This window comes from Arvicola amphibius, chromosome 9, assembly GCF_903992535.2.
Source record: "Arvicola amphibius chromosome 9, mArvAmp1.2, whole genome shotgun sequence".
NCBI classification, from domain to species: Eukaryota; Metazoa; Chordata; class Mammalia; order Rodentia; family Cricetidae; genus Arvicola; species Arvicola amphibius.
The window spans coordinates 49508255-49533118 of record NC_052055.2 but is presented as its reverse complement, the minus strand read 5'-3'; the positions used below and the strand labels follow the sequence as shown (position 1 = coordinate 49533118).

Genomic DNA, 24864 nt, shown 5'->3' with positions numbered 1-24864 from the left:
GAAATGCAGAAGGATGGTTTAAGGGACTAAAATGGCAAACAAAACCAAGAAAGTCAGTCACTCTTTGTGGCTTGGAGATGACACGGGAGGATGAGTTTTGCCATGAGCCTGTTTGTGGTTACCCCATAGAGGACTTATTTCAGAGAGAGACTGCCCTAAAAATGTTTCCTCCCTGAAGCTTTCCGCTAGCTTTTGAGAGGGGCTGTGCAGAGGAGAACCCCAAGATGCAGGGGCTGTACTCACTCAGCAAGCTCAGCCAGCTCAGACTCAGCAAGGCTAGGATCCACATTCTTATAGGATGTTTACGTGAGGCTGAGTGTTGTGAAGGAAATGAGCTCAAGGTAAAGCAGACTGAAAAGAGTTACATGTCCTCCCTAACAGGTGCAACACTAGACTTGCTTTAAGATGCAGCATCCGGCTTCCCCTGTCCATCAGAACAGCGTTAGAGCTTCTTCCTACGGATAGGGACCCCAAAAGACCCAGGAGCCTGGCTCCAAGTGTCCAATGAAGGCTCTCTGATATCTTAAGTTTCAAAGTGATAGTCCAGACAGGGAAAATTCCAGAGCCTAGCAGGTTCCTGATCCCCAGCTGGGATTTGAGGAATGAGGCCATAAAGTAGAGGGGATATGACAGAGTGACAAACTCGGGGGCAGTGATTATCACGTGGGCCTAAGGTCATGGTTAGGGCAGAGGGAGCTTGTTATACCTACCCATGCAAGGGACCCTAATGCCTGCATCCCAGCAGCCAGTTTTCTGAGCTGAGGTCTTGCTAAAGGTAACTTTTAAGACCAGGCATGGCTCTTGCTGCCTCTCGTTGGTTTAATGATACATTAAAGAAACTATATTAAAGAAATGATACATTAAAGATACATTTAAGAAACTGGACCATTTCCTACAGAGTCAAATTTATCGACTTCTGAGTAGAAATTAGAATGCTCTAAATTAGCCCCGGTTAATGTTTTAAAGATTTTTCCCTGAGGCCACATTGAGCTACACGTGGTCTGCATTGGGCTACTGAATAACAACAGGGTGCCTTTCCTCTCCCCTGGATGCTAGACATGAAGCTGGGGCCTTTATTTATCTCTTTTTTACCGAGAAACATCTGAACTTCTTAGAACCAGGTTTAGTCTAAGCATATGAATCTCTATTTTTCCCCACCTTGTTTCTGAAGGTAAATCTCCTCCCCATTACTAGCAAGAAGGCACATTTCTTCCCAGAATTATCACTCAGCTGCCCGTTTCCTAACTGACTTCTCTGCGCTCTGCCCTCAGTCCCCCTCCCACTTCCCACATCTGACAGGGTCTCAGTCTGCATTCAATCCCCCAAGGCTCCCCACAGCTGAGCACATTGTCAGGGGTTGCCCAATCTCCCCACGAGCAAGACTACGAGCTTCCATCGCACTTAAATAGCGTGATGTTTCTCCAGAAAGTGCTATTACCTTTTACTATGATATTGAAAGCTATAATCCAAGGCAATGCCGTGTGTGTGTGTGTGTGTGTGTGTGTGTGTGTGTGTGTGTGTGTGTGTTTCTGCTGTGTAGGCTCGGAGGAAATCAGCCTTGTAGTTTATTTCTTACTGAAGATGAATTATAAAGATTATTAACCTCCATTTTCACTGCTGATCTCCTGTTCATAAGAGCTGTGGCTTCTAGCGATTTAAATACAAGCTGTAGCTTGTTCTTTGATGGTTAATTTTGTTTTATTTCATGACCGACCCAGGCATTTGCCTTCAGCCGCCCACCCCTAAGAATTAATTTTCAGACATCAGACATAAAGGAAAGAGTAGCCAGGCTACAATCTGCAACCCCTGAGAAGCTAGGTAACAAGAAGGACCCTAAGAGAGACTTGCAGGGATCCCCCTGGAAAGGGGAGAGAGATAAGTTTGAGTAGATTGGGAGAGAGTGACAGGGGAGGAGAACATGAGGGAATTGGATGGTTGAGTTGGGGGAGGGACAGAGAGGGAGAGCAAGGAAAGAGATACCTTGATAGAGGAAGCAATTAAGGGGTTAGGGAGAAACCTGCTGCTAGGGAAACCTCCAGGAATCCACAAGGATGACCCCAGCTAAGACTCCTAGCAATAGTGGAGAGGGTGCCTGAACTGGCCTTCCCCTGTCATCAGATTGATGACCCTAATTGTCATCATAGAGCCTTTACCTAGTAACTGATGCAAACAGATGCAGAGATCCATAGCTAAGCACTGGGCTGAGCTCCTGGAGTCCAGCCAAAGAGAGGGAGGAGAGATTATATGAGTAAAGGAGTCAAGACCATGATGGGGAAACCCACAGAAACAGCTGGAAGTTCACTGACTCTGGAATGATAACTAGGAAACCTACTAGAAACTACTGAACTAGGCAGTCTGTGGGGCCACTAGCAGTGGGACTAGGATTTATCCCTAGTTCATGAACTGGCTTTTTAGAGCCCATTCCCTATTGAGGGATACCTTGTTCAGCCTAGATACAGAAGGAAGGGCTTGGTCCTGCCTCAAGTGATGTGACAGTGTTTTTGACTCCACATAGACCTTACCCTTTCTGAGGGGTGGATGGGGGTGGAGTGGGGACAAAGGGGAACAAGAGGAAGGGATGGAGAGCAAACTGTGGTTGGTATATAAAAATGAAAAAAAGTTAAATAAAAAAAAATCCATCATGGTGTGCTGAGTTAGAAAGCTGCTGAGCACCCTGAGAAGTCAGCCCGTATTGAGCTAGATGCCGCTCTGCAAGATACAGCAGCTAGAAGCAGGATCTTACACCTTGAGACTCTACAGCTGTAAACAGATTGACAAAAGGCATCATATACAGAAGTATGTCATAGTATAACATAGGACTGGCTCCAAAATGCTTTATACCAATAGGAAGGAACCCTCATTCCTTGCCTTCAGCAATTCTTTTACAAAGTGGAGTCCTGTTATAAATGCCTTGTTAATTACCTGTCTTTTGAAGATATATAATTTCTTGGGCTGGTAAGATGGCACAGTGGGTAAAAGGGCTTGCTGTACAAACCTGACAGCCTGTGTTCAACCCCCAGATCCCATGCAGAAGGAGAAAACTGGCCCCCCCAAAGTTACCCTCTTGCTCCCTACATGCCCTTTCATTCCCACATGCACACGATTACCCACATAATAAACATAGTATTTTTATTAAATAACGAACAAAGAAATTGTAAAATTTTCAGTTTTAGGCCGCAGCTAGAGTTTTTGTGATCTGAGCAGACATGACACGGTTTGGTGACTTCCTGTAATGGGAGCCCAGGGCAGCCACCCAACTGGACCATAGAGAGAAAGGTTTGTTTGTGGAAATTCAAATTGCCAAGGCTATCTCTCAGGGCATGTTGTAGCGGGGGAGGGGGTGGGGAAGAGTGTGTGAGCTGGAAGAACCTGGAAGCTAGAGTATAGGGAGGGGGTTTGCAGGTGAGAGCAGCCTGGGAACTAGGTGGGGACTTTGGTCTGTTACAAGTTAGTTTGAGATACCCTATTACCAGACCTGGTTGACTCTAAGAGTCAGACAAAGGAAATAATGGATTTTTTTTTTTTTCTGGCAAGCCGAAACCCACTTTCCCCAGTTTACAGGAATGCTTAGTATAAACTTTTGTTTATCTTTTAGCAGTTCTTCCGTTTACCTAGTTGGAGTCCAGCCTGAGCTCAGCCCACACTGTCATTTATGAGATTGCCAGCAGCACTACCATTTGGGTGCCCATCTGAGACCTAACGGTACTGGGCTCCCCCGTTTTAAGAAGTTTAAGAATTTAGAGTTCAGTTATGCATCTGTCTCAGTTATGTTATGAATGAGTCCTTCCAGGTCATGTGCTCTTGGTGTACAACACTTAAAGTCTAGAATTTGGAACTTCTTTTTGGTCACATTTTTTAAGGGGCAAGTAGGTTTCACACATAAAAAGCAACCTGTGCTTGGCAAATTCCTACAGGCATTGATCTTGTGTTTCAATAATGGATTTTCTGTGTAGGATACCTTACGTGAGGAATGGCCCCTTCTAGCTATCCTTTTCATTAATGACATTCGTTAAAGTCACAGTCATGAGATATGTTCTTGGTAAAGGTCATTTAGCCGATTTCTAAGGTATATAATGCTTATTGTTAATTCTAGAATGTCAAGTGGATGTTAGGCATGTTGTGGTATTTAGAATAATTTCTTCCATAAATGATATATGTGATTAGAAAGCAAAGAAATCCCGGTCAAGGATGACAGTGTGCTAGGGAACTCTGTCACCTCTAGAGGCCTGAAAGCTCCCCGTCAAGGCAGGGACTGGCAATATCCATTTTTGATATTTGCCTTCCTGTCATTGAGAGAGCCTGGGGCATCCACACAGAGTATCAGAAATGTACTGTCCACATTTTAAATGCAGGTTAACAGTTGAGCCTTCACATAAACTGTGAGCTGTGTTCTGAGGGAAGAGTGTAGCCATTGCAGCGGTGTTAGTCATGGTGATGGCCAGAAGGTTCTCCTCCCTTCTGGACCAGATGCAACACTCTGGTCTTCAGACACTGGGAGCTCCTTCTTTTCAGATCCTGGAGGGAAAACAAGTGGGGACAGGCCTGGCTTTGCTCCTGTCAGAGCTAAAAGCTGATGAGGTTCACACAGTAACCTTCAGTTTTCCTTGTGACATAAGACGGCAGGGAAGAAAGCCAATATCCTTTTCTTGCCTGTCTCAAAGGTAAACACCAGCAAAAGCCGGACCTTCAGTGAGTTCTTACAGATCTTCCCCGTGTTGTGTCTGTGAGTGAAGACTCATTCCAAATGAGGGAAGAGTTGACAGCAAGACCCTACATGAAAATAAACCTAACTTTTAAACAATGTAGATGTCTTAACATTTTAGTTAAATGATCAAAGAGCCCTTTTGGCTTGGAACATTATTGAGAAATAGCATCCATCATGCCTTCGGAGTCTTGTGTCTCTCAGACATCCTTTTCTGGCGGCCTCTTTCTCCCCCAATACTCCATAGCATGATTACTTGTGCAGAGTGAGAATTACATATTTTGTACCTATTGATCTTTTAACAATAAGATAACCTATTCTCTATATTATCCTTTTTCTTTACCTGGTAAATTTCTCCTATGACTTACTTCAGATATTATCTCTGAACTTATTTCCAGCTCTTGGAACCTCCTCTGCCTTTTAGGTAGGAAGCCTCTCTTATGACTGTTGTCGTGTACGTATGTCTTTTATCTGCCACAAATCAGAGTCTTGATTTATTCATCTGTAATATGGCCAGTGCTGCGTGTGCCCAGAGTGTACACGAAGGACCGTAGAGCTATAGGTCACAGGACAGGGTGCCCACAAGAAATCTCATTCCGCACCCACGCTGTAGGTTAAGGTTGGGAGACTCTGCCCACTTCAGACTTCTCTGCTGTTCAGTAATATCGTTAAATGAGTAGTGGCCAATCAAATGCCTCTCTGTGATCTGGCCATAGATGTAATTTGCTCAGATTAGCCTTCCTTCCTATACTCATTAGTTTCCAGATATGATTAGTGTACAGTTGGAACTCAGTATGTTAATGTTAAGTGTACAAATCTCCACCCAGATGTTCACAATGGCTGGGTTTGGGGTATTTGTAATTCTGCTAAAGATTTACTTCAAAAATGGCCTCTCGTTGTTTTAAATATATGTGTTTGTATATATATGCATATATATATACATATATATACATATGTATACATATATGTGGGAGACATTTCCAATTTTGAATACAGATGGAGCATGAAGGAGAGAGACACTCATAAGAAATAAATGTTTTATTTTAACTTAAGACTAATGGAGGCTGGATCCAGATAGACCAGTCTGTAACAGCTATCAGTGGTTGAGGAAAGCAATCTTTTTACTGCAGGTCTACCAGGCTTGTACTGTGAACCCCCCCCCCACTTCTCACATAGTAGCTTACAATTTGCTCTAGTCTGCATGGAGAGATGCATGGATGAAAGTAACCATCCAGCGATCCCCTGGATCTGGTCATACTATTTGGCTTGGCCAAAGCGAGTAAAATAGTGTGAGCTGCGGTGGCGGCATCTGGAGTTGCTATGTCACAAGCACCAGTTGACCAGGTCAGCATGACTCCCAATGCTTTCTTTCATTTTTTTCAGTTACTGTAACGAGTGTATGCTGGATCCAGACTGCGGTTTCTGCTATAAGATGAACAATTCAGCTGTCATCGATTCCTCCTGTGTTCCAGTTAATAAAGCTTCTACAAACGAGGCAGCCTGGGGCAGGTATGTCACGCACTGCTTACTGAGAAAATGCCATCCAATTTCAAAATGAGGATATTTCATAAGCTTATACTCATTGTACAAGAAATGGACTTTGCTGTGATATTTTCATGACAGTTTGGTTGCATGGACTCCTACTGCATTCTCCTGCCCTCCTTTTCCCTCCAACCAGCCACCCCCTCCCCTTTCCCTAACAGTGTCTTCTAGTTTTTTAAAAAAATCAAGATTTCAGGCCTGAAGATGACTCATCAGGTAAAAGTGTTTGCTACTAAACCTCCCAGCCTACCTGAGCCAATCCCCAGAACCCACCATACAGAGACGCACACACACACACACACACACACACACACACACACACACGTTACAAAAGTTAAAAATCCAGATTCAGTGTACGAGAGAAGGCATTATCTCCAGTGAGCCTGGCTTCCAGCCTGCAGAGTGTCCGCTGTGCAGGGGGGCTGTTCCATGTGCTCCTCAGAAAAGGCTTTAGAGCACACACTAGGGATCCAAAAATACAGCATGTTTCAAAATGCAGAAGGAAGTTCTCAGGCCCCACATGCCCGGCAGATACACTGATATTAAACAGCTACCCCCAGCCCAGCCACCAGGCTTCGGATCTTTAGTTGAAGCCGGTTTTCTAGCATCCGCAGGGGGCAGTTCGTCCCGCGCCACACTGTCACGTCCAAACTGCAGTCTTCTGAACCCAATTGAAAAATGGCTGGAAAATCAAAATAAATCAGCATCAGTTTAAATTATTCCACGAAGCCATTTTCCCCTGGAGTTTTTGTGACTCCAGGAAATTAACCAAAATCAGAAAAACGGTTGCTAACCATCAGTGTGTGGCCTGGGTGAAAGCTCTCAGCATTTCTGTTTGGGACAGAGCACATTGATTAATCATGAACACATAAATCATACTTATATACAATGAGTATTCCTCACACTTAAGAGCTAATATATCTAATATCCAGAATCTCAAAATATGGAAATGTATAGAATATGACTTTAACCTCTTTTTCCATTTTAAATCCCCTTTAAAAAATAGTCCCTCACTACCCCAGCTTTGACAAAGACAAGGAAACCTGCAAGCCATAGCTTGCATCTTCCGGAGGTACAGCCTAGCATGCTAGAATTGGGTTTTAGGCTCCTGCCATTACTTATTTTACTAGGTAATTGCTCAAAAAAAAGTAGAGGTAAACGTTATGTTAGTTATGTAAGACTCCAGGCTACCTGTGAAATACACTAATTACAAAGAAATAATGTGGAAAATGCAATCACTATTTAAACAAACACTTTAAGAGACTGTCCCCTAAAGCACAGCAGTGTGTTAGTTCCTTTTGTGCCGCAGGCCATGTTGCTCTGACACCAGCTGTGGTGTTAGCTCCCAGTCCCTTGCTGTCACAGAAAAACACGCCCAAAGGCAACTCTGGGGAAGAAAGAGTTTATTCTGGTTGATGGTTCAAATGCATGATGGTGAGGGGGACAGAGTAGCGGGAAACTGAGAAGCCACACTTTTAATCACTCAGAGGAAGCAGAGCAAAGGTTATCAACTTGCAAGGCCACCCTTCAAGTTCCATCATGCCCCCCAAACTACATGGAAACCAAGCGTTGAAATACCTGAGCCTCTGGGGGACACTGCTTGTTCAAAGCACTGTGCCGCTCTGTTGTTTCCCTGAGTCCAGTTAGTTGATTGTATATTGTAGGTATATTCACTTAGAGATTTAACTCATAGGATGTGTACTCACCATTGAGAAAAAAATAAGACTGAAAATTAGTTGTATGAAATCATAAACATAGTATACAATCCATAGAACTATAATAAATGTGTGAGAACTGGGGACATGGCTCAACTAATGAAACACTTGCTGCATAAACATGATAACTGGACTCCGGATCCCCAGAACTAACATAAACACTGGGTGGCTGGGAGGCCAGCCTAGAACCCCAATGCATGCAAGCACTAGGGGATTCCTAGGTCAAGCCACCTTGGCAGACTAATTGAACTGGCCCTCCAAGCTCAACACTAGGCCTTGCCTCAGTCTATAAGATGGAAACCGATCTAGAAATGCATCTAATATCAATCAACCTTTGATCTCCATGTGATGTGTACTCATGCAACCTTGTACACGTGTGCCCACATACACAAGCTTAAATACACACGTGCATAGAGACATCTGTACATATATATGAAAAATTAATTTTAAAATCTAAGTAGTGTATTGTCCCATGTTTTATGGTACTTACTTCTAATCTGCAGACATGTTTCAACTTAAAAGAAATACAGAGTATGTTTTTATACTATACTCAGAGTTGTATGCTTATATGTGTGTGTGTGTGTATATATGTGTCACACATGTAAATGTCTACATGTAGCATGTATGTCATAACCCAGCAAATTTTGCATACAAAAAACTTAAGAAACTAAAATTATAGGTAACTAAATGTATAAAACAGTACATAAACCTAATGTGTGTGAAATCTGTTTGAAAGATAAGCTACTAAATGGAGTAACAATAAAATCAAGCTAACAAAGACAGGAGAAGGAAAATTTACAAAACTATGGTTTTGAAAAATCACAGAAAACAGGAAAAGGAGGCATCTATCTATGTCTAGTCACAATAAATCATTAGACACACTGATTAAAGACAAATGTATTTGGATTAAATTTTTAAAAGATACATTCTATGTACCATTTACCAGCACTCAGGAGGCAGTGGCAGGCAGATCTCTGTTTGTTCAAGGCCAGCCTGGTCGACAGAACAAGTTCTAGGACAGACTCTAAAGCTGTATAGAGAAACCCTGTCTCAAAAAAAAAAAAAGTTGGAACTTCAGTGGAAAAATTATGTGCTAAGTTCAGAAGAAGAAACTAGCGGAAATTAAAGAATTTGGGAGTCTTACAAGTTTAATATAAGAATTAAATAGTGAACCTGTCAAGTTCATTTATTTCAAGCCACATGGAATGCCTGCAAAAATGTGCTGTACTTAATAAAAAAAATAAATTTAACAGGTATATTAATATACACATTCAACTAAACTCTAAGTAAATCCAGATACTAGCATGCAGACATGTTTTATGACCAAAGTACAACAAAAAATTCACGAAACCTCAGAGAGATATTTATCACCTTTTCTAATTTAGTTGAGAAACTGAAATATAAAAAAACGTTCAAATTAAGAACAGATCATGTAAGCTGAAAAGATGGCTCAGAAGAACGCTTGCTGCTCTTGCAAGGGATCAAAGTTCGGATCCAATCCTGGCAGCTCACAGATGCCTGTAACTCCAGCTCCAGGGATCTGACAAGCTCTCTTGGCCTCTGTGGGCACCTGCACACACGTGATACACACACATACATGCGAATAAAAAATATAGATCTTAAAAACAAAACAAATGAAGGAAAACAAGAAATTGTGCAGCTAACTAGACTCAGAGAAGGCAAAACCAGCGGATACAGTAGGCCTGCATGTGGAGAGGAAAAAGAAGCAAGAAACAGAAGCAAGGAGAGAAATGTGAAACACAGGAAGGTGCATAAGTCAAGAACTGCCGATCTACAGAGAGGTCTGGATACACAGAGAAAATTATTAGTACAGTCCTGGCTAGGATGAGAGACAAGACATAAGCAATATTTAGAACGAAAACACACACCAGAGACAACAGGCAATTTGACACTCACAGGAGTTCAGTGAAAAGTACACTCAAAGGTCGATAAATAAAGTTTTCTAGAAAAAGCAGAACTCTCTGGAACCAACTCGTGATATCTGTGAAGTGTAATTTCTTTCTGACAGGTGAGATTTCCAATTTGAAAGGTAAGTCCACCTCTTTTGGGACAGCTGCGGCTAAGCAGTGGGAATACACTGTAAGAATATGATTGATGTCTTTCAATGATTCGAGGGCATCTGGTCCTCTTTGAGTCCTGCCCCTCACCTGTAGACTGGGGGTAGCAGCTGTATTGAGCAGTGTGCTTCTGTAAGAGGTATCTAAGCAATGGAAGGGGCATATTTTTTTCCATGTTCATCTTTTCTTTTTTTATTTATTATATACCCACAAGCATATCATAGCCATCTCCTCCTCATTTCATTGACTTCTAAAAACTAATAATGCATATTTAATTCCTGTGATTAAAATCTTCGAACTGGGCTGAAAGCATGGTTGAATGACTGGGCATGATTAAGCCTCTTGTTTTATTTATTTATTTTTTAACATTCTTTTCTCATTTTACATACCTTTCCCAGTTCCCAATCCCTCCCCTCCTCCCACTCTCCCTACCTTCCCTCCATCCCCCCATCCACTTCTCAGAGAGGGTAGTAAGGCTTCCTGTGGAGTGTAAACACAGCCTGATATATCACGTTGAGGCAGGACCAAGGTCTTCCCCTAAAGAGGCATATTTGAAGACAGTTATAGCAATGCAGAAATGTCCTGTACAGGTACGTGTGTGTGTGTGTGTGTGTGTGTGTGTGTGTGTGTGTGAGAGAGAGAGAGAGAGAGAGAGAGAGAGAGAGAGAGAGAGAGAGATGTGTCAGGAACACGGTATAGATTAGAATAAGCATCATTATCTAAACTGGCAAATGAATCAGAACAGTTCTCATTTATTCCTGTGTGTCTCTTCATCCTCCTCCACACCTCCCAGTTCTCTATCTACACAAAACCATAAATAATCCATTCTGGAATTTTCAATGCTAACTAAAAATACCATTAATGAGGGGCGCTTTCTTAGCGTGCTGGTTCGGTGTGTGTTTCCTATCACACAGCACTTTAGCTCTGTAATTAGAAACACTAAAATAGCTGGATATTGTCCCTCCTTGGCAGTGCGTTGTTCCCAGCATTCATTCAGCTGAGATATTCTTTCTCACAGCCATTTTTGATACAGCGTGCAGCCTGTTGGCTCTGTATTCCATCACTTTGCCTGAACAAAATGTACTCAGCCTACTCCTCTCACCAATGTACTGATGTCCTTAGTAACCCTTTCCTTCCTCTGCCTTCTGCCTGGGGTTGGACAATTTCTTCTTCCACCTCTGCCTAAATTGTTCTTTTGTTTTTGTTTTTTGAGACAGGGTTTCTCAGTAGCTATCGCGCCTGTCATAGAACTAGCTCTTGTAGACCACGCTGGCCTCCAACCCATAGAGATCCGCCTGCCTCTGCCTCCCAAGTGCTAGGATTAAAGGTGTGCGCCACCACGCCTAAAATTTAGCCTCTGCCTAAATTTTAATAATCGTTTTTGCTCAAATAAGATGTCAGTCAGTTTTTGCTTCCATTCTGTCTGTATAGCCTACTAACCAAGGCAAATAGCAACCACTAACTTAGTAGTAGCATAACTACAGGGAAAGTGTTATGACCACAGAGCAGTGATAGTTATGAAACATATCCAAGCATTATATAGGGCCCATACTTCTTGACACCACTTAACAGTGTGATGAAGCCCAGTCCAGGGATCTCTCAGGGGAGAAAAAGACTGTCCCTACACAGATGTAGCTCCCACAGACCTTAGAGCAAAGCTCACCTCACAAGAATATTGCAGCTCTCTCTGTGAAAGAGAGCACAGCCTCTCTGACAGCTGGTCCAGAGTGAATGCAAGCCTAGCAAGAGGGGAGCATCCTCCAAACTCAGAGCTCAGTGTCCAGACAGAGACAGGCCTCATCTAGCCCTGGGACAACTTGGCTGCTGACTGCGTGATCCCATGGTGTGGCCTGTGCTTGGATGGATGGGGATGTGCTGTCTTCTGGCCTAGACTCCAAGTTCTGGTGCTGTGTCCTGTCCTAATCAAAAAATGCTTCATTACAAGAATTATAAACCTGAGAGGATTTGCAATGAATCAGAGGTTCAAAGGAGACTGTGCGGCATGCTAATTATTTCATCTCAGGGATCCTCTTGTAAATGATTCCAAAAGCAGAAAAATGTAAAAGAAAACATGCAAATCGTACAGTTTGGGTTAACACATTGTGTTTACTTGGGACTATGAAACACTAAAGAATGTTCTAATAAAATTTTACTGCATACTCCAGATTGCATAAAGCCAAACTACAAGAAAAATCCTTGCGGAATTGATGGAAGGCATTCTACAATTCCCTCAGTACATCCCCGGGCGTGCCAAGCAGACTGTGTGTCTGCAGTGGTGGTAGAAAACCATGTATAGTTCAGAACCTGTTGAGCTGAAAAGCAAAGGGTTTCCTTTCATGACCTTTTTATAAAATATTTTCAAAAGATGCATCAGTTATTAATTCAGAAAAAGAAATCTGTCATTAATGAAATATAGTATCTAAAGATATGTATGCATGATATTCATATATTTTTATTATTCATATATGTGATAGAAAACCCCTAACTACATTCCTAATAGCAACATGATTTATAATTAAATATTTTTAGCTTATACTTTACAGAGGAGTGAAGTGTCTGATATATACTATTTTGATCCACTTAAAGTTATACTGCTTGGACATAAGTCATCATGTTCTCATCTATATATAATTTCAGAAATCATATATCTTGGTTATTATTTTTCAAGTATAATAACATAAAAGTCCATGGTTATAACAGTTATGACTATTGCACCCTTTACTCATTATACTGCAAAGTATGAAAAGTAGAAAACCAAAACACTTGGGAATAATTTCTCTCTAATATCTAATATCTAGTTTCCTAGTTCATATTTTTGTACTGGTAATTTATACATCTTATTTAAATAAATAGTGTTCATACTGCATTTAACCACCTTTTGTTTTTTTTAACCAAAATTCACATTTTCAGATAGCCCATCCACCTTCCTTTTACATTTTTCAAGTGTCTTCTTCAGTTAGTACTTCCTTTGAAGCATAGTCTATGAGTTATTTCTCACTGAGGAAGATTTGGAGGCTGGAGGTCTGGGTTTGGCAGTAGAGAGCCAGGCGGGACTTGGATGATATATCCTCCTTAGTGGATGTAGGTTCGCAGTGCTGAATCCTGGTGCATCAAGAACTGGTTCAGCAAACCAATAGGAGATGGCACAAGGGTAAAGGCAGAAGTGGGGACATTGGCTGGAGATGACACTGGGGTGTGGTTGGAGCACGTTGTCTAAGCCCTACTAGGAAATTGGATTGTTATTGATGCATCTCCATAGGCGTGGGCTTCAAACTGGCAGTGGTTGTAACCGAGTGACTCCGTGAGATGCCTGGACCAGGATGTGCTTGGAGATCACATGGTGAGGCACAGCAGAAACACCCTCAATCCAGAAAGAACGCCATTGACACACCACGTTATTAACACCTGGGCCGGAAAAGTCAGCTAGGAATTCACCACATGGTTGTTTTCATTACTCTATTATAGCTCTCCCATTCCTGGCAAGTATAGTGATTTTACTATTGCTAAAAACAGCTGCTGCTGCTCCCTGGGAGATGACTATATACTTTTTTATTTTATTTTATTCTATTTTATTTTGGATTCAGCTTATCCATGTGGCTTACTCCAGCCATTTAAAGGAAAGTGGAACCAATCTGTTTTGTGTCTGAGTCAAAGTTTTAAAACCGAATTTTTGCAAACCCTTTTTCATTCTGCTGTCAAGGTGGTCAGGGCCCCACAGAGCAGGTGTTGCGTGAGCTGTGGCTCCAGAGAGGAGGGAGGGTGGAGTCATAGCTGGCCTCAGACAGACTCGTGCCAAGAGCAAGAAAGGAAGCTGATTGTGTACATCACAGTGCAGTCTGAGATGCCTATTGCTTAGGCATAATCTGCCCTCGCTTGCCTGAGAAAGGCACACTAAATTCCACTGCTGTGTAAAGTAAGATAGATTTGCTGGATTCTGCTGTGGAAGCAGCAATCGTAAGTTACAAAAGCAAGCTAATTTTACAATGAAAGCAAAAACAGCAAAGGAAGTATTAGTAGTTATAGAAAGATGTGCTGAGTGATTCTGAAGACATGAATATGGGGTGAGTGCTACAGGTGGTAGGAAGTGGTGACATTTTTTAAGTAGAGACTAGGAGAAATGGTTTGGGAATAAAAGGCAAAGCTCTGACGGACAAGGAAAGAGTTCTATGAAGAGCATGTGCCATTCAAGACAAGGCATTTAGAAGTTCATTGACAGCAGGGTAGTTCCTACGTAGGTTGGTAGGTTGGCTGTTGCAATCCAATTTAGACTCTGACCATAATCATAGAGGATTCCTACTTTGTGATGTAGCTTTGCCTGAAATCTTTTTGAAAATTAGAACTTGACATAGTATGCATACCATCAAAGTATATCGTCACTTTGAACACATTGATAATGAGCACCCAGTCACCAGTAAATGTGTCAGTGTCATGTTAAGAAAGAGCTCAGAGCACTTCCTCTTGGTGTCATGTAAACCCAGAGTGAGCCAGGAGTGAATTCTCTACTCTCCTTGTGTCTTTCATCCCCTTGTCTGTCTGTCGTGCGAGCCTGACCTTGTGCCTGCCTGAGGCTCTCTTGTGACCCTGCCCCGTGTTTGTGTGTGACCCTCTGTGTCTTTCTGAGTATGTCTGCCTCAGGCAAAGAGCATTCCAATTTCCTCTACTGCATAGCACAGAGAGTGTCACATGAAAAGGGAATGGGGGCTACTGTTTGGATATAGAAGTCAACATTTATGGTGGCTAAGGCTGCTTTCAGCCTATTTGCTGTTTGCGGTGAATGGTACACATGTAAACACATAGGTATTTTTCTGCACCAGGGGCGTGGAAGAGTCCATAATTTAAGATTAAAGCAATGCATTGGCTTTGGCTGAATACATTGGTCACATGGGAAATCCCAGGCAAGCCAGGTTAGTTGTCACATTGTTCTCTTAAAGGCAGGTTAAAGAAACAGGCTAAGTACACAGTAGAACAGCAGCCTTCAGTGACCTCAGGGTGTAATAACTCTGGCTATGAAGTCCAGCGAAAGTCCCAGTCTCTTAGAATGAGGTGGTTTTTTTTTTTAAATCACATTGTATTGCTACGAAAGTATGTTTAAAGTGTGCTAATTTCAGAGAGGGGCCACAGCATTACAGTGTGTGGTTAAAGTTACTGCCCAATGAGAAGCACATTAAGATGGTGTTTGCCGTGTACGCTGTTTGGACACAAAGACATTTGGGAAGGAAAATAATTGAAAGGGTACGAGGTTTAGAAATCAACTCTGTCTTTTGGGAAGTATAATTGTTAGGCGGCTTGAGATAGAAATGTTTGTGATAAACTTCAGAGCAGAATATTTCATATACTTGGCACTGACTAAATTTTATGAAATTATGCATTGCTGCCTTTAAAAATATTTTAAATATTACATTCCGTCATCATATTGACATAAGTGAGTAAGGTCTGTTAGAAACTCTAAAAGTCATGTGACAATCATGAATTTCTTTCATATACTTTTAATGTTCATGAGAACAATAGCAGATATTAGTCTTGTTTAAAACTATGTTGAAAGTTGAAAAGTGAGCTACTATGCAGAAGGCATGAGGGCATGGGGCCCAGCATTAAAGTGTCCATATGTCAAAACTTCTAGATCATCTTGAATAAGATACTGAAGTTTGTAAGGTACTATTTGTTTTTCTCTGTATCCAACTGAAAACCGTGACTGACATTACATTTGCTTCAACATAACCTTTTTTTTTTCTTTTTTTTGGTTTTTTGAGACAGGGCTTCTATGTGGCTTCAGAGCCTGTCCTGGAACTAGCTCCTGTAGACGAGGCTGGCCTCAAACTCACAGAGATCCGCCTGCCTCTGCCTCCCAAGTGCTGGGATTAAAGACGCACGCCACCACTGCCCAGTTTCAATATAATCTTTTAAGAAGTATTCAGCTGTGCTGACCTCTGTTACTTTCTGATTATCTGGGTAAGAAAATAGAAGAGGTTCTGCTCAGTAGAATTGAGGACCGAAGTCAACATTTTAGAATTCAGTAAAGCCCTGGCGATGTTTTTACAGCTGCCTCCCAGACAAGTTGTCGCTTGGGTGAAACCTACCTGCACACACTCTGTTTAGTTATTCAAAACAGGGCTTAAGAACTTTCTTGTATGCTGAGGTCAAACAGCAGAGCTTCATATAACGACTTGAAGGAGGTCAGCCTAGACAGACAAAGGCGCTAAAGAATGAATACACGTGGGCAAAGCCGGAGAGAGGTACATGTTCTCTGTGTCCCCGCCCTGGTCTTAGTAACACTGAGCAAGGGACACATTCCCAGACCAGATTTATAATGTGTTATTAACATACATAGCTGCACGTACTAATGGCTCTTGCCAGCGACACTTTCATTCATGGTTGTGATATATTTGGGGATGTTCACACCCCACCTTCCTTGCTCCCTTCCACTCCCACTAACCACTGCTCCTCTTCCCAGTCAGCTCCTTCTCTGCTTTTGAGCTTTCTGACCTCTCTGTGGTTGCTGCTTGGTTCTGTTAGTTTTTGAGAGGCAGTATGTGTCACTGGGGTCGTTTACAGGAACATGGGTGAGGGCTTGTTGCAGGAGGGAGTCACCGTGCCAGCGCTTACACCACTGAAGAAAGCATCTCCTCCTCGCCAGTATTTGTTACTTCACTGCCGCTATAATAAAGACCGTGACCCAAAACAAGGTAAGGAAGAAAGAGTGGGTTTTCGCTTACATTTTCAGAGGATGAGAGTCCACAAGGGAGGTGAAGGCAAGAATGACAGCAAGAACCAGAAGCTAGCTCCCCACATTCCCATCCACGCACAGCAAACAGTAGAGGGGAACAGGAAGTTGGGTGAGGTTTTGTCTTCAGGTTATGGCCATACTCAATATTCATCTTCATCCTACATTCCTGCTACTCTTCTTATTTGGCTTTCATCTGAGAACCTGGTTGAGACCTACAAAGTCAGACACACTAGACAAAGACTCTGGCAACAAATGCATGAGAAAGTTTCACAAACCAAGTGCATGATGCGGGTATACTTAACCATAGGGTGTACCTGGAAAAAGCAGAACTTGTGATACCTGTCACCCCTGAGACCCTTGGACAGAAACAAGAATCTAGCTTATGCACTGAGTTCTGTGTGTGCTTGCTGGGAAGGGCGGGATTGTGTGGCCACTTAGATCACACCTCAGTTTTATACTTCTTAGCTCAGAGCAAACTTAACAGTGCACACATGTTGGGCACCTCCCTTACTATAATATGAAATAATATTTTCTAATAGAGAATATAAAGGTGCCTCTGTCTCTCCTTCACATCCCTGACAAGGTGACTTGGGAACTCTGCATATTTAATCTCTTTTTAAACACAAACCAGAAAACCATTTAGTGTTTCTGCTCAATTAAGCCTGAGGAATGTTACTACTTGTTTTGCTGGGAGCTAAAAGAAAGGCACATCTGGATCACCACAACTTGCTGGGGTGAGCAGAAGGATCATAAAAATTATCCACCTTGAAAGGGCAAAGCAGCAAAGGAGAAACAGCACTTGGGTCCACAAAGAACAGAAAGATCACCCAAGCAGAACAAACTGGCCCCAAGATGAGAACAGTTATCTCTAGTGGAAAGGCTGATCACCTCATAGGAACGAGGTACATCCTCGAGCGAAGACAGCAACTAACAGATGCAACAACTTACAAGGCCACCTTGCTAGCGCTTGTGCCAAAACTATGATGGGCAGAGCTACATCATCACGAGTAGTCATTAATTATACCCTTCCCCAACTCCAGTTCTTCCTATTTAAAGCAGATGCTTCTTCTAGTACATAAAGACCAAACTGGGCATCCCTAGTTGCCTTTATCCTCTCCATGTGTGTCGAGTTGATGGCCTGTCTCTGCTTTCCACCGTTCCTTCGTTCTTTCATTGGAGTATTGGCTCAGCTGGTTGAGACTAGCCCCTGGGGTTTTGAGAACAGGCTCTTTACCCTAAAAGTCAGAAAGTGAAAAATATAAAACCATTCCTGGATAAGTTTCCAGGTTTGGTTATCTTAGATAGTGGCTTAGGAAATAGTGTTGCTCACAGAGACAGGCTTTTCTGTAGTGTAGTGAGTTACGAAGGGCCCTTTGCAGGAGACAGAAAGAACCCCTGCGGGCCTCCTCACTCTGTTGATTGTTTCCTTTCGTGGATGGAAGCTTCTTAGTTTTCTGAGGTCCCATTTCTCAGTTTGGGGGACTAACCCCTGAGCAAATGGAGTCTATTCAGAAAGTCCTTTCAAGTGTCTTGTCTTGTAGATGGTGTAGGCTCTTGATTACCTAATTAAGAGAGTAAAAAAAATCTCATGCTTTGGATTGACTTATGGCTTGGAACAGTAAGATAAACTTCACTTCTCTTCTGCCCTCTGTCCCACACTAGCCCTCCATTGTACCATACCCAAAGGTTGCCAGGCAATTAAGATCCACAAACTCTCTGCCTCAGATTCCCTATACTCCATATATATATATCAGAAATTAGTAAAGTAAAATAAACATATTTGGTTTGGGTACGCTGGGAAGAGAGCTATTCCTCGTTTCCACTTTGTCTGTAACAAAAGCCAAGGCATATGCATGTTTAATTAACCTGAGAGAGCTCGGGACTCTGTAAGTCCCTCCTCTGGCACAGGGTTCTGGAAAACCTCTTCCTCTGCCAGCATGGGATTGCTGGGATGGCCTGTTGTTTTAGGGTTTCGGTTTGAATGAATCTGGGTACTATGTCATTTATTGTTGACAGAAGAAAATATCCCCTGAAATATACTTTTGGTTAAAAGAAATATCATAAATGGAATACAAGTAGGAGCCAGAGTTAGGAGATACCCTCTTAGCGCCAGATAACTTCACCTAAGGATTCACCCTTTAAGGAGATTGTATTATTTTATCTCATGTGCATGCTGGTTTGCCTGCATGTATGTCTGCAGCATTGTATACCAAAAGAGGGAGTAGGAGGCCCTGGAACTGGAGTTATAGAGGGCTGTGACCTGCCATGTGGGTTCTCACAGCTGAGCTATCCCTCCAGCCACTAGAACCCTCCTTTATATAAACCCCGTATTAGTCCCCTTTTGAATGACTAGCACAAAGTGATTCCATTCTAACAATGACAGCTCCCTCCCCTTTGCCTCTGAGCACTCTCTCTGAACACCTCACTGTTTTACCTCTGTGGCTTGGCTTGGTTTTCTGATCCTTTGAAACCAAGATGAGGCTTTTCCTGATAGGTTCAATTCCATATTGAGGGGTAGGAATACCCAAGAGGGAAATAGTGTCAAAGACCACTTTCCTCACGAGATCTAGAAGGGCTTAAGGGTGATTTTACTTGGAGTTTGTACATAAAAACTTTAAGAATATTGAGTTTGGGGAGGAAATATTCTCCATTTTTTGTGTTCTTGGCAAATTTCCTAATCTCCAGAGGCATTTATACCTTTTCTTTGACAGGCTATAAGGTGGATGATTTTTCTTCTCCTTAAAGGTCATGTTTAAGATTTAGCCTCGTTGGGTGCTTCTTCACTATATTAACATCCTAAGTGAAAGGGTAAGGTTTTTATTTTGCAGCAGAATATTGATAGATACATTTGATGTAGCTCAAAGGTTTTTAAGAAACTTACAGAAAAAGATAGCAATTTATAAATAATCTGGTTGTTGTTACTTTACATAAACTGTAGACTTGGTGAGGCTGGGGTTCAGTCCCCTTAGTTGTTATAATAGCACTGCTTGAAATAAGGCCTGAGGTGTAACCTCAGCTTTGGGGACGCCTAGTAAGGAAGGTCAGAAGTCCAGGATCATCCTTGGCTACATGAGATCCTCTTCCAGAAAAGCAACGAAAACTGGAGCTTCGTGGAATGTGCAGTGGTTGGGTGCACCTAATCATTGCCCCTGCTGTAATCACATACATATGCGTAATATGTGGATCAAAGGTGTACCTGCCATGCAGCTTAAATGTATATCTCTTAGTTATGTATTTTTCAGACTTTCTTAAAGTAGGTCAACTCTTTATTTGGTTTATACCTATTTTCATTAAGCATAAATCTCTTATAATGTTTATTCTTTATAAACTTAGGTGACTCATCTGAATCATTTGCATAATCCCTAGATTGCTATAAACTGAATAAAAGTAGACTGTAATTTAAAATTCTGATGTGAATATTTAACAGCATTGTATCTTCACCCCTTAGAATTTTACTTTATGGCTGAATTTAATGTGTAGTTTCAGATAAATTTATATCTCTACTTCAGAAAAATAATAGCTGTAGTTTAGAGATGCTAGCCTGTGTGTTCCTGTAAGATGTAACATGTTGAAGACAAAAATCGAACAGGTTTTGTTATTGTTTGCATATTTTTTGCTTAGTGCTCAACACGGAGATTTCTTTTTTACAAACAGTCAGTTATATGTGTTGATGTGCACACATATCTGGAAAGCATTAAAGGAAAATCTTAATGCCCCTTCCATCACAGTGCATCTCTCCAAGACTTACTGGTCCAGCACCGTATCACGCAGTCAGCACACACTGATGTACAGTGCTACTTTCCAGCTAGAGTGTGTTCTCTCTTACAAATGTATTATCTGCTGAGTTAAGAAACACAGCATGGCCTCTTGTGAACAATGCTCCTGTTATCTTAGTAATTTTATGATGCACGCATACATATAGACAGCAAACTAGACATTACAGTATCTAATCTCAAACTGGGTAGATGGCTCAGTGGGTACAGTTGCTTGTCTTAAAAGCCCGGAAACCCAGCCTTTGGCTTCCAGAAACTACAGAAAGGTGGATGAAATAAAATCAGTTTCACCAAGTTGTCCTCTGATTGCCACATGGATGTAATAATACTAATACTAATAGTAATACTAATACTAATAATAATAAGAAGAAGAAGAAGAGAATTTTAATCTAACTTCATAATGTTATTTATCTATAATTTATAATAGATTTATTATAATTTATAATAATCTATTAACAATAAATTAATTTCAAATCCAACAATTCTATTTTTCTAAGTGAAAAATAGCCCATCACAACATTGACAAAAATTTATATATTCAATATGAAGAAATAATAACAAAGTATCTGTCTGTGTAGGGCCAGTGCTTTAAGAAATGTACATTTTTATCTCATAATTTAATATTCTAAGTTTATCCAGTACCAATCAGAGTTCTCTAGAGAAACAAACTAATTAGGATGAATGCATGTTAAAAGAAGATTTACTGTACTGCCTTACATCACACAGTCTGGGTAGTCCGACACTGGCTGCCTCCACACTGGATAAGCTGAGAACTGGCAGTGCCCAGTCCTCTAGGCTGGACACCTCAGCAGTGCTCCAAGCCTGGAGGATTCCTGGGGAGTCACCAGTCTTAAGTCTACATTGAAAGTCCAACAAATCTGGATTCTCACATTAGTAAAGAATGGCAGTGGCCATGGCAGTGGCAGCCGCAGATAATGAAGTCATAGAAAGATACAAACCGGGTAGATGAGCTCACCAAGAAGACAAGAAGGTAAGGAGGTAAAACACAGAAGCTTTCCCCTCAGAGCTGCTTGTGTCTCTGTTGCTACCAGAAGCTGCCCCCACATTCAGAGGCAGTGTTCCTGTTTCAGTTAATGTAACCAAGAAGATTCCTTGCAGGAGCGTCTCTCCCTCGATTCCAGGTCCAATCAAATTGTCACCAAGATTAAACTTCACAGCCAGCTTAAGTCAATTTACAACAGTGTTGTGCATTTAGCAAAATGCTGCAACACTTTTAACACCGTTCAATGTAAAGCCTTTGTCCTCTCTTGTCTTGATAATATCACTTCTTTGTCCTGTTACCTACACCTGCTTACACAGATCCTGAGTGCTAATCTTTGACCAAAAACTACACACCTGGGGCTCTATATGTATCATAGATGGTACATGTCAGGCCACTTCTGAGAACAAAATGGTACATTAATCTAGTAAGAGAATTTTAATATGCATTATTTAGAAATATTTTACTTCTATAACTTTATATGAGTGTCTGTGGGTCTCAGTTCAATCAGATCTGTCCCCAAATAACACTGTAATCCTTTCCAAATATCTCATGCTTTGAGAAGAGATTTCAGAACTCTCTATACAACTCTCTCACTGTCTGATTTGTCTAAGCAGGGATGCTCTGCTCTAATGTTCAAATTCTCAAGTTCTTCTAGGGGATATTCCCAAGCAGGCACTTAAGACGTGATGGAGGCGCTGTACTTTTCCCCAGCAGGGGGCAGTGTTGTCAAAGGCTTTATGTCTGTAAACCAGGCCCATCTTTCAGTAGAAAATGCCCCATCTGTTATGAATGCGGTTAATCCTGGGTCCCACTTACATGGCTTGCATGAATCTTTGTCTTCTCTTACAGCATGGAAAGTCTGTACATAAGACACCGCTGAGCATTTGACCTGTCGTTTACAAAGGCAGTCAGCTTGTACAATAATACAACCATAATTGGTGTTTCCATTCCTAGGCCAAGTCTTCCCTCTGCTTCTGCTCTGACCATTGTGGTTTTGCAGGGGAGAAGAAAAGCAAACAAGCAAAAATGATAACAAAAAAGTGGCTTCCTGTTTCTTTTTAAAGTTTGGGGATTCAATTTCTACAAGTTATGAATGATTCTTTGAAGAGGTGAATCCTTAGGAACTGAAGAAGCGTTCCCATACACAGAAAGAAAGAACATACAGATATACTGGAGAAGGTGTCCCCTTGCCTTGTTCAACTGCCTGTAAATGATGGGCATGTGGAAACCAGGAGCAGTGCTGCCCCTTGACTGATTCCAGAGTGGCCTTCACTCTGCAAGGTGACGCTTCGTCGTGTGTGCTTGCAAACTTGTCTCTGGTCCATGCTCCTGCTGTGACTGCCTCTCTTAGAGTGAAATTCCTTTCTGCAGTGGACTCGAGAGACTGCATGGAAAGTCAGGAAGACACCAAAAGAAAGAGCTGCAAATCCTGACCCCAGTATTGCACAGGCAAATATTGGCAGTCACAGCACAGCACAGGTGAATAATGGCTGTCACAGCATAGCACAAGTGAATAATGTCCATAGGGAAATCTCGAGCGCCCCCTGTAGGACCCAACTGATACAGTGCACAAAACAAGTCCCCCCCCCCCCCCCCGTAGGTATACTATCCCCAATATGATACAGAAAACGAAGTGACCTTATCACACCACAAGGCACATCCTAAATATCTGTAAAACAGACATTTTTGGCATCAGTAACACTGACTGATTTCACCAAATTCGGCTTGGAAGAATTCACAAGGAAAATGACATCAGATTCCGAATAACATTCCAATCTGTAAGGAAAGAGGAAATGTAATAAAAACCTGCAGTCTTTTATGTTCACAAAAATAAAGGTGACACCAGATGATCAATGCTTGAAAGAGACCACATGAGTGTTGCATGACTTTTCCATGGGCGAATAGACATCACCCATGATAGGCACCAGTGACAGGCCAAGGAAATTACTCTATTCATATTATTAGTGGACCAGTAAGTTTATTGTGGTTGCTTTGGGACCACAGATGACTCAGAGGCAGTCACACCATTGAACAACCTGAGAAGTGCACCCGCTGTCCAACTTCTAGGGAGTTCTACAAGGATGAATCCTCTCATCAGGACTTGCTTGCTGAGTTCCACCTTGAAGAGGGGCATTCTGGGTCTTACTTTCCCAAGCCTAGCAGTTCTCTTGAGTTTTCTGGCCCCTGTGAGCCTCCCTTTTCCCTGTGATTTGGGGATGTGTCTCAGTTTGGTGGAAATAGCTATGTAACTATGAACCTATAAGCACAGCCAACCTGCTTGAAGAAAGGTTGTCTGTGTTGGGTTATAATGGATGCAACAGAAACAGAAATGCTGGTAGAGTGACCAAAAGATCCAACAGAAGCAATGATAATTGGAAAACAAAGAAGATCCCACAGCATGAAGCAACAATGTGTACCCAAAGAGATGCTACAGATGGAAGGATTAGAGGATTCAGTGGTCTCCACATGAGCCTATGCCTCATCAGGATGAAGGACATCTGACTGCAACCATGTAGAAACACCAGAATGACTTCCTCATTTCCCCAGACTTTGTGATCTACATATACCATGTAGAGTGTAGAGGATACTGTAGGCAATGTTTTAAAGGAGTGAAATCAAGGGGTGAGAGCAGACAGTGCCCAAAGAGCAAAGAGACCCTTGTTCTGATTGACTACACTCTAGGCAAACTTGGTGCTGTCCTAAAATCTGAATAAGCTGCTTTCTCCTGAAGGTGTTCATTCTGTCCAAGTGACTGACAGGTTTGCTGCTCCAGGAGAAGGCTCGGTGACACATGTCATAGACTTGCAAGGCTTTGTTCTTACAGTTAAGACGTATAAACTCCTACAGCCAGTTTCAGGTAGTTTGGATTTAATGGTCTTCTTAGTAACAGGATGACATGTCTCTGTCCAGAGTCTGAAGGGTGACTCAGGTCTCCTTTTCTGACTAATGATTAAAATCTTATATCCCGTTCTTTCACTATATGCAGACTGTGTAGGAATGAGGTAACCCCATTGTCTTCAAACCTACTGACATTTAAGTAACCTTTTTGATGTTAAGATTATAAATGTCTCAGCAATTTTGTACTTAGGAACCTTCATGTATCAAGGAAGACTCACAACCCAATCATATTTGTATTTTTATATGTTTTAGTGTGTTTGAAACAGTGTGTTGTGGTTGAGATAAACTGTAGCATTTCATGCTTTTTATTTTATTACCTGTGAATAATACAGGTGAATAAATTTATATAAATAAATAAATTTATGTGAATAAATTCAAGGGAAAAATGAAGAAAACTTATTTTCTTTTTTAGAATCTACTATAGAATAA

General features: G+C 41.7%; 1 protein-coding gene across 1 annotated transcript in view; it reads left to right on the top strand.

Annotated features, from left to right (window-relative positions):
• Slc2a13 (solute carrier family 2 member 13) overlaps positions 1-24864 on the top strand; it is a 287252-nt gene that overhangs the window by 234018 nt on the left and 28370 nt on the right. The window contains exon 7 of the mRNA XM_038343507.1: positions 6086-6211. Coding sequence (XP_038199435.1) covers positions 6086-6211 — 126 coding nt within the window. The remainder of the gene's footprint in view (positions 1-6085; positions 6212-24864) is intronic.